The sequence below is a fragment of the Diorhabda sublineata genome, chromosome 2 (genome assembly GCF_026230105.1).
Source record: "Diorhabda sublineata isolate icDioSubl1.1 chromosome 2, icDioSubl1.1, whole genome shotgun sequence".
Lineage (NCBI taxonomy): Eukaryota > Metazoa > Arthropoda > Insecta > Coleoptera > Chrysomelidae > Diorhabda > Diorhabda sublineata.
The window spans coordinates 26,723,980-26,736,676 of NC_079475.1; the positions used below are offsets into that span (position 1 = coordinate 26,723,980).

Below are 12,697 nucleotides of genomic sequence, written 5' to 3' on the forward strand. Positions count from 1 at the left end.
AAAAAATGGTTTTTGACCTTTGCTTACCTCTGCAGGTCAAACGAAAAGCGACTGAAAAATGAAATTTCACATGTAGGTTCAATTAGTTGCGAGATAATTTCCTGTCTAAGGTCGAAACTTTCCATCTCCACCCCTCTCCATTTTATAGTCATTTTTATTATATTTTCTTATTTTTTGGCCAGAAAAAGTTTAACTAGAGGGTTCGAACTTCGCATGCTAGTAAGGGTGATGTTGAAGAATTGTCTTTCTCAAGTTCAAAGTTCTCTTCTCCAGTTTTTCTAGCACAAAACGCCCGAAATCATTTTGATCGTTGTAATTGTTGAACTTGACCGCCTCCTATTTAATGAATAATACGAGTATGATCGTTGCTAGGGTGATTTTTTTTACTTCCCATTTTCGAAATTTCTTGTCATTATGACAATTCTTTCTTTGTTGTCAATTGGAATTGAACAAGAGGGTTCGAGACCACCGGGTCTATTGAAATTATGAATTTTCATTCGAGAGAGAGAGTTAACTTGTGAAATGAAAAGTTATTGAGGAATAGCAAATTTTCCATATAAAGAAATAAGATTGAGAATTAATATTATTTCCAAGAAATTCATTTTATGGAAACATTTGTTTGTGTATTAGTTAAATTCTTCATTCGACGAAAAATTCGACTTTCGTGATGGAGCTCTGCTGCTCACGATTTTTTTTAAAATACCTTATCATTGCATTTTTATCTTGTTTCAGTCTTTTCGTTTAGCGGTTCTGGAGATACAAGGTAATAAAGAATATTACATACATACATACAAGATACGCGTTTAAAACATAACCCTCAAGTAAACCACGCACAACTCGTTTACAATAATTGTTCAGTTATTATTTATATATTTAAATTTATTTATTCAAATCCGTTACGTGTCATTCGTACAAAGGATTGTGAGGCACTTCATTATCTTTTATATTCTATACTTTCCTTCCATAACTTGAGTATTTGTAAACTATTTCACACACTTTCTTCAACACATTTATAAAATCTATGATGACTTGTCGTGTTTTACCGCCAGCTTTTTCAGCTAGCGCCTATATCTGCGTTATGTAATACGGTATGGGAGAATTAACTAAGTTGTATCCTAGTTTGACCTGTACGCTCATACTTTGGTGAGACACGTTCCACAAAGTTTAGAGCTGGGAATTTAGGAATCTCTAGATTATTTAAATATGAACATTTGTGCATAGATAATATTCTACTTAAGATCTCAAGTTACGGGTACTTAATAAATTCAAAATTTTGTCTAATCTAGGCTATAGGTGAAGTTACTTCATAGGGTAGATTGTATGATTTGTTTTTCCTCGGAAATTGATTGTATATAGTAAAAAGTTCTATTTTAAAACTTTTAAGCAATATTAAAATTGTAGTCAAACACAGTAACGGATATATTAACATTTATTCTCATTATATTACAAATTGTTTGTAGGATGCAATTCTATGATATCAGTTGGCACAGTCATATATATATGAGTGTCAATAACCACGGGAGTCAATTTACAGGCTCTTAGATTTAATCAAAGGCTAACTAGATACATCACAACTATTAACTAACTTTTTTCTAGATATATTTTGATAATCAATATTATTATATATACATATACATATATATTATATATACATATACATATATATTATATATACATATACAATGATAAAATAATTACTATAATCACATAATCTCATACTCTATTAATATACAGTAGTCGTCTTTCCATAATGTTTACATCTTCATCGATCAGGCGCATATTTTTAATGGAAATTAAGCTTTGTTTGGAAAATCGTGGTATATAACAATCAATGTCACAGGATACAATGACACAGGATACTTCCTACGAAGTTGCTACTATCATCTTCCTTCGAAATCTTTGGACAGAGATTCGCGAGTTGGCTACAATATGCCATCCTAAACACCTCGTTTCCTTCTTATTCCTCTTTCAGTCCTCTTCATCTCCAACCTTCAACCAGACTAGGTTACTTGCTCGTTCTTCACATCCTTTTTGTTGTCTAGTAAAGTAGAATCTCTAGCCCTACAGGAGAAATTCTATATTTTGTATTGTTTAATTTTCCAAAAAAATTCTGTCAAAGGAGGCTGTTGTGAAGCTCCTTATCACTCAGTCACCTTTATGTGGATTATTCTTCTTCTTCTTCCGTGAATAAGGCGTAGTAGCCTGTTTTATTTTCGTCATCTTTGTCTCCTATCCTGCCTCAAGGTTGTCGCTCCACCTTTTTCTGGGTCTGCCTGTACTCTTTCGGCCCAATGGGGATTTATTGCGCGTTATCTTGACCAGTCTGTTGTTATCCATACAACTTATGTGCTCATTCCATTCTCTTTCCTTTCTTGATAGAACCCATTCGTTGACGTGATCTATTTTGCACAATCTTCTGATGTTCTCACTTCTTTCTCTGTCCAAAAGGGTTTTTCCGGCTATCCTGTGTAGCACTTTTATCTCTGCTGTTCCCATCATTCTTTTGGTTCTCTCCGTTTCTGGCCGTGTCTCTTCGGTATAGGTAATTATGGGTCTTACTGTAGCCTTGCTTATTCTCAATTTGGCTTCTATTCCGATATGTTTATTTCGCCATATGGTTTCGTTCAAACATGTTGCTATTCTTTGGGATCTAGTTGTTTGCTCTGTTACTAAGTCTCCAAATCCAGAAATCTGGATTCCTAGGTATTTGCATTTCATTACTTGGTGAATTATCTGGTCGTCTACGACTAGCTTATATCTTACCGGACTTTTGTATGTGGTCATACACTTTGTTTTTGTTGATCATATTGAAAGATTCAGCTGTGCAGTTAAACACATGTAAAAGCCTATGAAGATCATCCTTACTTTTTGCGACTTGAACAGCATTATCAGCCTAACATAATATTGTAATGTCAGTCCCTCATCTGATAGCTCCTTAGCTTTTTTACTTTCTTCATTATTCCGTCCATAATAATATAGAAAAGCAGGAGGCTTAAGGAATCTCCCTGGCTCCGTTAGCACTCCGTTGACTTTGGCTTGGACTTTGTTGTCCATGTACATATTTTCAATGGTTTTTATCAAGTCATAAAGGATTTGTTTGTCGAATAGTAGATTTACCACGTCTTTTAGTTGTACTCGCTCGAAGGCTTTTTGTAGATCTATAAAGTACATAAATGCTGGTCTATTGTACTCAATGTGCCTGATGAGGAAGATCGCATCTAAATCCCTGTTGCTCATTTGTTAACGTGATAAGACTGTTTATTTTGTTTGAGATGACTTGTAAGTTTCAGAGTGCTACAATTGATTCCTCTATAATTAGATGGAATTTTTTATCTCCTTTCTTAAACATGAGAATCGTAGTACTCGTTCTCCAATCGTCTGGAATTTTTTTATGTGACACGATCCTGTTAATGAGGGTTGTTATTTGCTTGGCAAAACTTTCTTCTCCGTATTTGAATAGTTCGTTAGTTATGCCATTTTGACCTGGACTTTTTGTGTTTTTGAGCTGTTTGATGGCCGCTTGCACCTCTGTCCATTGAAACTGTAGATTTTCGTCTGTAGTTATTTCAGGAGTGTTTGGTTCGTTTCTATTTTAGTCTTCATTCCCGTACAGTTCTTGGAGGTACTTGACCCATGTTTCCTTTTGTATTTGACTTCTTTTCTTTGTCCCTTTATCATTCGCCATTACTTTTTCTGGTCGTAAAAATCATTCTCCATCTGTTTGAAAAATTGTTTCCAATATTTGTTCTTGATTTCTCTTACTAGTGTTGTTGTTTCATCGCGTACTGTTTTGTAATCATCGTACGAATTTAGGGTTTTTGACGTTCTGTATTTAAGGTAGGCTTTTTTCTTTTCATTACATTTAGCTCTCACTTCCTTACAGAATCATGGTGTTTTAGCTCTTTTCTTATTTGTTTAGTTCACTGTCCTGGATCCAAGTGCCTCCAATGCCGCTTGTTTGATGTTTGTTTCTATCTTTTTCCAACTGGTGTTCACGCTTTCCTCTGTCTCGATTGGGTTATTGTTGTTTTTATCTTTTTAATCTTCCTTGGTAAAGTTTCCTGGTGGAAGGTTCCCATAGCAGTTCAATATTGGTTTTTCTACTTTTTGTTCTATTTTCCCTCCTTTAGGCGTGTTTATTTTCATTCTTATTTTTACCAGTAGCAGACTATGTTCAATGCCCTCGTTGGCCGAATTCAAAATTCTTATGTTCAGTATTTGCGTCGGGTGTACATTTCTATTTGTTACTATATAGTTGATTGTTGATTTATAGCTTTATAGATTTATGTGGTTTTGTGAAGTTCTTTATGGTCGTAGAAAGTGTGTTTTCTGAGCTCGTTAATGGCGCACAGGTTAATCATGAATTTTCCGTTATTGTTTCTTGCAGCTTCATTAAATCTCTGCTTTACATTCGGGATTATTACCAATGCGGGCATTAAAGTTACCGAGGATTATTCTTGGTTCATTGTGCGCCAGTGAATCAATGGTGTCCTGGAGTTGGTCGTAGAAGTCCTCTCGATCTTGTTTTGGCTTGTTATTTTCCAGTGCATATATGGATAGTATGTTCACTTTCTGCTTTCCTGTACTTAATCTTACTCCCAGTATACGCAAGGATATGTTTTGGCATTCCTCTATATTTTTTATACATCTTTTTATTGCTATTACCACACCCTCCTTCGCTCTTCCATGTTTATCTACTCCGCTGTATATTACCAGGTAATCGCTATATTGCCTCTGTCCTTGTCCCTTCTCCTTTTATTTTAGTAGAGTACATGTCTATATTGTTGTCCTCTAATTCTTTTCATGTTTTTTGTTCTTTGTTGTTAAACATATGTATGTTCCAGGTAGCAAGGCGCATCAAATATTTGTATTTCCTTTCCATAGCTTGGGTCGTCGTCTTGAAATCCGTACTGTTCCGAGGCAAAGTATCTTTTCTTTGAGCAATGTTTCTTTTTACCTTAGGCAGGGAGCTAACCTAACCCAAGAACCCCCCTTCTTTTTCCGGGCTTGGGACGGCCATATGCCCTTCTAAGCTACTTAATCCACCGATAGGGCATGCAGGCGAAGTTATATGGATTGTTAAAGCAAATAAATCTAATTTTCGATGGGATTCCTCTCAATGGGAATCCATAGTGTAAACTTCAAAGGGCTGGAAAAGCGAAATATGTAGAAGAAAATTGTTTCAAATGGTTTCAAACTGCGAGATTGGAAGGAGTTCCCATGTAAAAAACTATACTGTGTGAACAAGCAGCGCACCGACAATCTGAAAAGGGTTTAAACATTAATCAAACAACTACTCTAGATATAGAGTATGAAACATACTATTCATGATAGACACAGAATGAGTAATTGCTCTATCTCGTATATATTTATTTTTGTGCCTAAATGTTGTTAATAAATTTGATACTCATGCACTACTCACCGCACTATTTTTTAAACGTGGTTTGGAATTACTATTTCACTTTCATTCCGCGCGACTATAACTCTTTCATCCAGTTGCAATTATTTTATTTTTACTAGGAATCGCAGGAAATTGGAGCTGGAGAATTATCTTTTTTGTACGATGTCATAAAAAAACTTTCGTTTTGTTTCAATTTGAAACAGAAGCATTATCTAATTGAAATTTTTAAAACGAAACTCATAGTATTCAACTTATTTATTTGTTCAAACAATTTTGTTGCTATTTTAGGACAATAAGGGCTGGTAGAAAATTAAACGTACACATTTATCCAACGTTTGTTCAACTGAAATTTTGTAATTAATGTACCTATTTAAATGGGAAAATAATGAGACAAATACGTGGTATTTGGTATTTCCCTTTTCGCAGAATTACTATTATTTACACACCTTGCAGTTATAACCAATTGATTGATTATGTAAAATGTTGTTTAACCTTTGAAATTAACTATGTTCAATCGAATGGAGTATGGATGTGTATTAACAAAAATACAAAATTCGAAATGTATTGTTATAATAAATCTACTATTTGATGTTGTCTACAGGGTGTTTCTATATTCGAACGACAACGCTCTACCACAGAGAAATCACAATAAATGATTCATTTTGATATAGGAATAGGATCCCTTACGGGGCCTAGTTGCTGAAATTTTATATCAAAATCAAAAATTTGCCATAAATTAAGAACGCCTTTAAATTTTTTTTTTAAATTTGGTGACCGATACGTCCTTTAATAAAGTAATATTTTGACATAAACAAACTTTGGAAAAATTTAACCAGTGGCGCACTGTCAGGGTTAGATGTCAATTTTATCCCCCTATTTTCTACACCTCTAGAGCAAATTCTTTTTTAATTTTATTTTGAATTGCCTGATTATTTTCAGTTTAAAAACTAATAACTTTTTATAGAGCTAAAATGAACGGTTTTGTAGAAATTTGCCTCTAAACAAAGTCTGCAAGCACGTAAGTAATTTACAAATTAATTAATGAATAATTCAATTTCCAATAATGATTAAGCGTAAGTAGTTCAAGCCAAATAAAAATTATTCATAATCTCAATTGTTCAAACTGTCGGCCGCTTACTTCAATACACTTATTACAACGTTATGTCATTGAAAAACGTGTCTTTGAGAATAAATCTGGATGGGATTGAATGATTTCTGCCGCAGCTAGAATTCTAGCTATTAGATCTTGTTCAGATTCGATTATTGTTTCGTACTCTAAGGATTTCATATTATTATTACTATTATATGGCTAAATTTTGAGACCTGTCACAACCTATTTTTACGAACTCGTCCACAATATGGACCATGAGGCCGGTCTTTAGTGATTATTTCAGAAGAATCGAAAATTTGGTGGACCCGCCAGGTACAAACGTCATCGAAATAAGCGGAAATGTTCAATATTGTTTTTTAATGACTTATTCACAGCACCAATTTGTTTATACATTAATATGATAGAATCAATTTCTAGAAAGGTCTTTTTATTTATTTGGTAACAGAATTATCGAGAAATACTTTTTATACAAATTCCCGCTTGTTTATCAGAGATAAAGTCAGTATATAATCTGATGCCATTCCGAACACATTAGCATAGACAAGTGTAAGGCCTGTTTATATAAGTTAGTGTGTTAAGAATTAGTATTTAGTAATAAGTCAAAGCATATTTTAGTATGACTACCTTAGTGTTCTAAGTGTTAGAGTCTAAATGATTCAAGTTAGTAATATAAGTAGTGTATATAGATCTACCCCACTATAAAAACAGAAATAAGAAAAACATTACACTACATTAACGTTTCCAATGTTTCCAGCCAATATCCAAAACGCTAAACGAATAATACATATTCAACCGAGACCTATGTTTACCAACCGAGATCAAATATTCCATTGTCAAAGCTGCGTGATCAAAACATCTTTTCACTAAAAGTATTATAAATTCAATGTATCATGTGAGTCCAGACTACAAAGCAACTATGTTAGTAGGTATTCGAAGAAATTAGAGCTAAAATTAAGAACAAACATTTTCTAAAGAGTTAGAGAAAACAAATGCACTGAGAGTAGCCAAATTTCTACAACAGACTTTTTCAACATTTTTTCTTTCTACATCTGTACCTGAAGATAATATATAATTTTTTCAATAAATTGGTTCAACAATAAAGATGTAAAATGTGATACGATTCAAAATAAGTGCTGGAAATGCTAAGACTGATTAGTCCTTTGCAAGTGCATGAAAATTACAGAATTTCAAGTTTCTAGTATTACTAAAATTTAGGAAATATATATAAAAACTCAATTTTTGTCACCACCTTTCAAGGGTGATACCTCGGAGAGGGGTGGGCTGAGGAAATCTTGTTGTAAGAAAAACTCATTTTAATTTTATACTAGCAATCAATTCCTGAATTTTATCCCCTGTATGTAACATGTAGAGAAATTTTCCTTAAAGCGCCTATATATGTTAAGTTTCATGAAGAAAAATTACCTACCTCTCCCCCACATCAACCTATTATTAGAAGATGGGGCACATTTTTGGAAGTCACTTTTTTTGTTGAGAGTATCTTTTCAATCTTCCTGATGTTAAGAAATAGAACAACCTCTATAGAAACTAATTATAACGTTGCTCTAGAACTATAATACAAATAGAGGCATCTAATCTATTAACCTATTAACCCGAAGTGTTAAACTAATAAAACATTTTGATGCATCTTTTCAAAATGTCTCAGGTAGAACGAGAGGCATACTTTTTTAAAAATTCAAAAATTTTTGTTGTCATTTTTTTAGCCAAGTAGCTAATATTTTAAAGACAGAATTCACTGAATCTATTGATTTGGATCCTGAAATAAGCAGCAATTATTAAAACAACCTCACATATCATTTGATACGGAAAGAAAATGAAAATTTCGAAAACCTTCAGTGGTTTACTGTATTTAAAACTACGGACAATTTGTCTGTGCAATAAATAGATATTTAAGCTTAGTTCAGTACCTAATAGTTAATTTTGAAATGAATCAATAAATTGATGTCTGAGAATTTTTGCATATTTATACTGATATTGTGAGTTCCATTTGCATATTTGAGTTTACTTAATGATTACTAACAGGTAATAATAATATAGATTCTTAGTTAACAATCATTTGCATATTTCTCTAAAATGTGCGATCGTATAACAATTTCTTTTTATATTGCAGGTTTCTGTAGCTTGTGAGTTCTTTAATTATAAAGGTAAGTACTCTTAGTTTTTTATAACGATTAATAGGATGAGCTCAATCACATTTATAGGATGGATTATGGATTTTATCATACTCCGAATATATTAAATATGTTGAAAACTAGGATAACTTATATAGAATAATGAAAAAGCATAGTTTGAAGACTGTATAAATGGAATGCCTGAAATTATTTGTACTGCATTGAATCTGGAAAAGAAAACAGTCATTGTTTTTCAAATTAATAGTACATCAAACTTATGAACTTCCTCCTTGAAATACCATTCAATTTTGCTTCCAATACATATGACTGTTGTTCCAAGTTTTTATCGGACCTAGTCACGTAAGACCGTTGATCACAAAACTTGCTAAAAAGTAAGGTTGGGAAAAGGCCAATCCTTCAAGACATAACTCTCCGTTATTTCTCTATTGATATATTTATTGCCTAATGTACGTTTATATGCTCGGAAAACTTTTTAACGGCAATATGTCTTTTGGAAATTCATATTTTTAATAAGAATATTCGAAATATTCCATAGTCTAATAAGTTAATAGTATATAGAATCCTCATTCGTTTTCAGATACTCCAAATCTACCATTTATTTGAGTGCAGCTTTTTTATTTTCACGATAAAATATATAGTCTATAAAAAAAATAATATTTTGATGTGTATTGTCAGTTATTCATTTTCTCACCCGTTAACAGTAATTATATCGTGTGTGATTAATTGACCATGTTAAATGACATTGTATCAACTTAGTTGTCCATAACCAATATTGTTTCCAGCGCATGCTTTTTATCAAAGATTTCTACTGCTGTGTTTAATATTGATTTTTTATACAAAAGAATATTAATAATGACTCATGTATTCCCGTTGATTGACGCGAAGAAAGAATTATTGACAAAAAAGGCTCAGGAGTATATTATTGTACGTTCTAGATTTTCCAAGGGGTATAGAATGAAAAATTTGGAGGAAACTAGTTTTCTCGTCTTTTAGGCTTATTTAGAAGAGAATCTAAAGATATGAAACTAATCAACTTTAAGGAGTAAGTTATGTTCGATAAAATCCAGTGCGTTCGTTAATAAAGAGTTTGACATCATTAAACAGATATGAGCTGAGAAAAGTTACTGGTGTGTTCATTGGTCACTCTCCAGTGAATTATCTTCTGAAAAACATAGGGCAAACGCCAAATAGCTTTTGTCGTTTTTGCAAATCGTTGCTATCTCACTGGTAAAAAGTTCGGGGTTCACAGTAGATCAATAAGTCAAATTTATAGCGAGACAGATTCGCGGTCATTACGACCTGTTTCAACTGAACTAATCTAATCTAAGGGGGGACATACGCAGAAGGTAATAGAGAAAATGAAACATTATTGCTTTAGGATACCAAAAATCCTTACGTGGACAAGTTTTTACAGGACGCTGATGACAAAATCTTGATAGTTATAGTTACTACTTTCTAAATTAATGGATAAATAATTGATTGTTCTAATACCAAAACGAAAATAAGTCTCTTTGCAATATTGGAAAATATATTGCCTATCTTAATAAATACGCAGCATTATGCCCTTCTGCTTTCATGAATTACTTAAATCATAGATGCGCTGTGACCACTGTTGTCTTAAATTGGTTTTGGGAAATGCTCTACTTGGTTTCGTTTTCGAATCTATTGACGATAAAGGTATATACAAGTCACCATTTCAGGAGGTCTTCAACTTCCATGCTGGTAGATAGAGGAGCAAATACAACGGAAATTAAAACTCATCGATAATGATCTACAAGCGTACAACACTAACTGAGGGTTACATTGATCAATCTATTACTTATAAAATAGCATTTAGTGAAAGAATGGAGCTGCAGTTATACATCCATTTCTTGAACTGACTGTTAATGGAGCTGGTAACACGCCTAGATCACAAAATTTCATTCATTCATTTTGACACATTATTTTCAAAAATTAATTTTCAACGCCTTTGAAACTAGAACTTTTATCATTTGGAATTCAATAATGTCAATAGTAAAGATACCATACCAACTGAGAAGTCGAAAGATTGAATGATTGTGCTAGTTACTTTTTCATCAAACTACTACAATTAGGCGCCTACTCCCGTAAAATCCATTATGCAATTGTACCTATATTAAAAAATTCCAAATGATCTAAACGTCTCAAAGTCGCACCTGCTTTGATATCAAGTAATATTTGAATACGTGAAATTTGGATTAATGAAAAATCGGAACATCCGATTTGCAATAGCTTCATTTGATGAATGTATTATAACGTGTCTTTACTTGAGAAAAGCAATTGACATGGTAATCCATGTTCAATTATTAAATTCCCTAAGTGAGTCGAGAGTTAACTGTGTGATATAGAAATGTTTCGAAATATATAACAAATTATGAAAATGGGTTCACAAATCAGTCATGAAAATTCAGTTGAATATTCTGTACCATATGATATATTATATATAGAAGGCTATACATTCTATTGAGAATTGTAGCCGCTCAAATTGAGCTCTTTTGACCCTGTATCTTTTGTGGGTGATCAGTATTTAGTTACAGTATTTAATTACATCTTATCACATATTTTTGCAGCCTCGACTATTGTTCTCTATTTTTCTCTGTCCTGCATCTGTTTGTTCCAGTCTTCCCATCTTCCCATCTATTTTTTGGTCTACCAGGCGACCTTAACTCGCTTGGTCTTCATTCTGTGATTTTCCTTCTACCCTGCCGTTTTGCTGTAATTGTATTTACTATATCCTCATTTTCTAATTATTATATTTCCAACTGTCACCGGTCCATGAATCTTTTTAATTATTCTCCTCTCATATATCCTTAGTTGTTCTATCCATCATGATTACATGATATATTATTAAGGCGAATATTATTGAATCACTCATTCACAGTGGATTCTGGATTCTGGATTATTGAAGATTGACAACGATATCATGATATAACTGAGAAAATGAAATATTGAAAGTTTATAATGGATCAGCATCTGCAGTATGATGTTCATACTATTACCTTGAAGGTTATACTGTCTAAGATTAGATATTTCGCACAAATATTGTTAGTTCAGCTGCTGAAAATAGTATACCATGTACTTGTCGATTTTTTCAAGACCTTGAGGAGTAGCAGCTTGAGTTTTATGAGAAAATTAGGAAACTACAAAAATATTTCTCAAATATAATGATACTGAGTAAGTATAAAAGTATCTCAGCTTTTTATTTGCTAAATTTGTTATGACAAGGATATAAGGTTTTATGATTCCTTTTGGAATCCAATCAATTCATCTAATACAACATGCACACATGAGACTATATCCGATAAGCACTCGATTTCCTGTATCCATATACGGTACTTGACTAAGTACTACTATATGAACTTAAAGAGCAGCAAACTTCCAAGGACCTAATTGAATGCTAGAATGATAAACCATACAGCTTTAGATCGAAAGGCGATGTTAAGTTCAGAATGACAATTTCCAATTGCTGCAAGCGAGCATCCTCTGATCTGAGAACAGAAAAATGGCCAAATCTGAAGAATACAGTGAATGCGAGAGCAGTTTGAAGCCTAGTTCATGGAATTTTGTTCTCTTTCTCATTGATTTGTGACATAGGGCATTGCCTTGATGAAACAACACTTTATTTCTCTTTAAATGGGGCGGTTTTCCACAATTTTGTGTCTTTCCCCGCTCTAGAGTTGATTCAGTGCAGTGTCCACTCGACTGGATGTCGAAATTAAACTCGAGATTAATCTATTATCACATATCGATATATAAATTTGGATTTATTGCGATTGAACAGCTACAAACACTGTGATTTGTTATTTCTGGTCAATTCTGAACTCGTTCAGCACTCACATTGAACAGGGCTCAGTTAGTTTAAGTTTAGGGCTATCCAAAATTATTTTGAAGACTTTCTTGATGTTTTCGACAGTAACAACGTCTTTGGGACGATCACTACGGAAACCATTCCTAACGGATGATTTTTCTGAGAAAAATAAGAATAATATTTATCAAGCCATCAAGCTGCAATAGTTG

At 33.0% G+C, this 12,697-nt stretch overlaps 2 protein-coding genes across 2 annotated transcripts in view; one reads left to right on the forward strand and one right to left on the reverse strand.

Annotated features, from left to right (window-relative positions):
* Window positions 1-12,697, forward strand: part of LOC130440678 (uncharacterized) — a 696,836-nt gene that overhangs the window by 235,355 nt on the left and 448,784 nt on the right. The window contains exon 3 of the mRNA XM_056773943.1: window positions 8,641-8,674. The gene's annotated coding sequence lies outside the window, so the exon portion shown is untranslated. The remainder of the gene's footprint in view (window positions 1-8,640; window positions 8,675-12,697) is intronic.
* Window positions 2,230-2,718, reverse strand: LOC130440639 (uncharacterized). Its single transcript, XM_056773897.1, has one exon. The coding sequence runs from the start codon at window positions 2,716-2,718 to the stop codon at window positions 2,230-2,232; it is 489 nt and encodes a 162-aa protein (XP_056629875.1).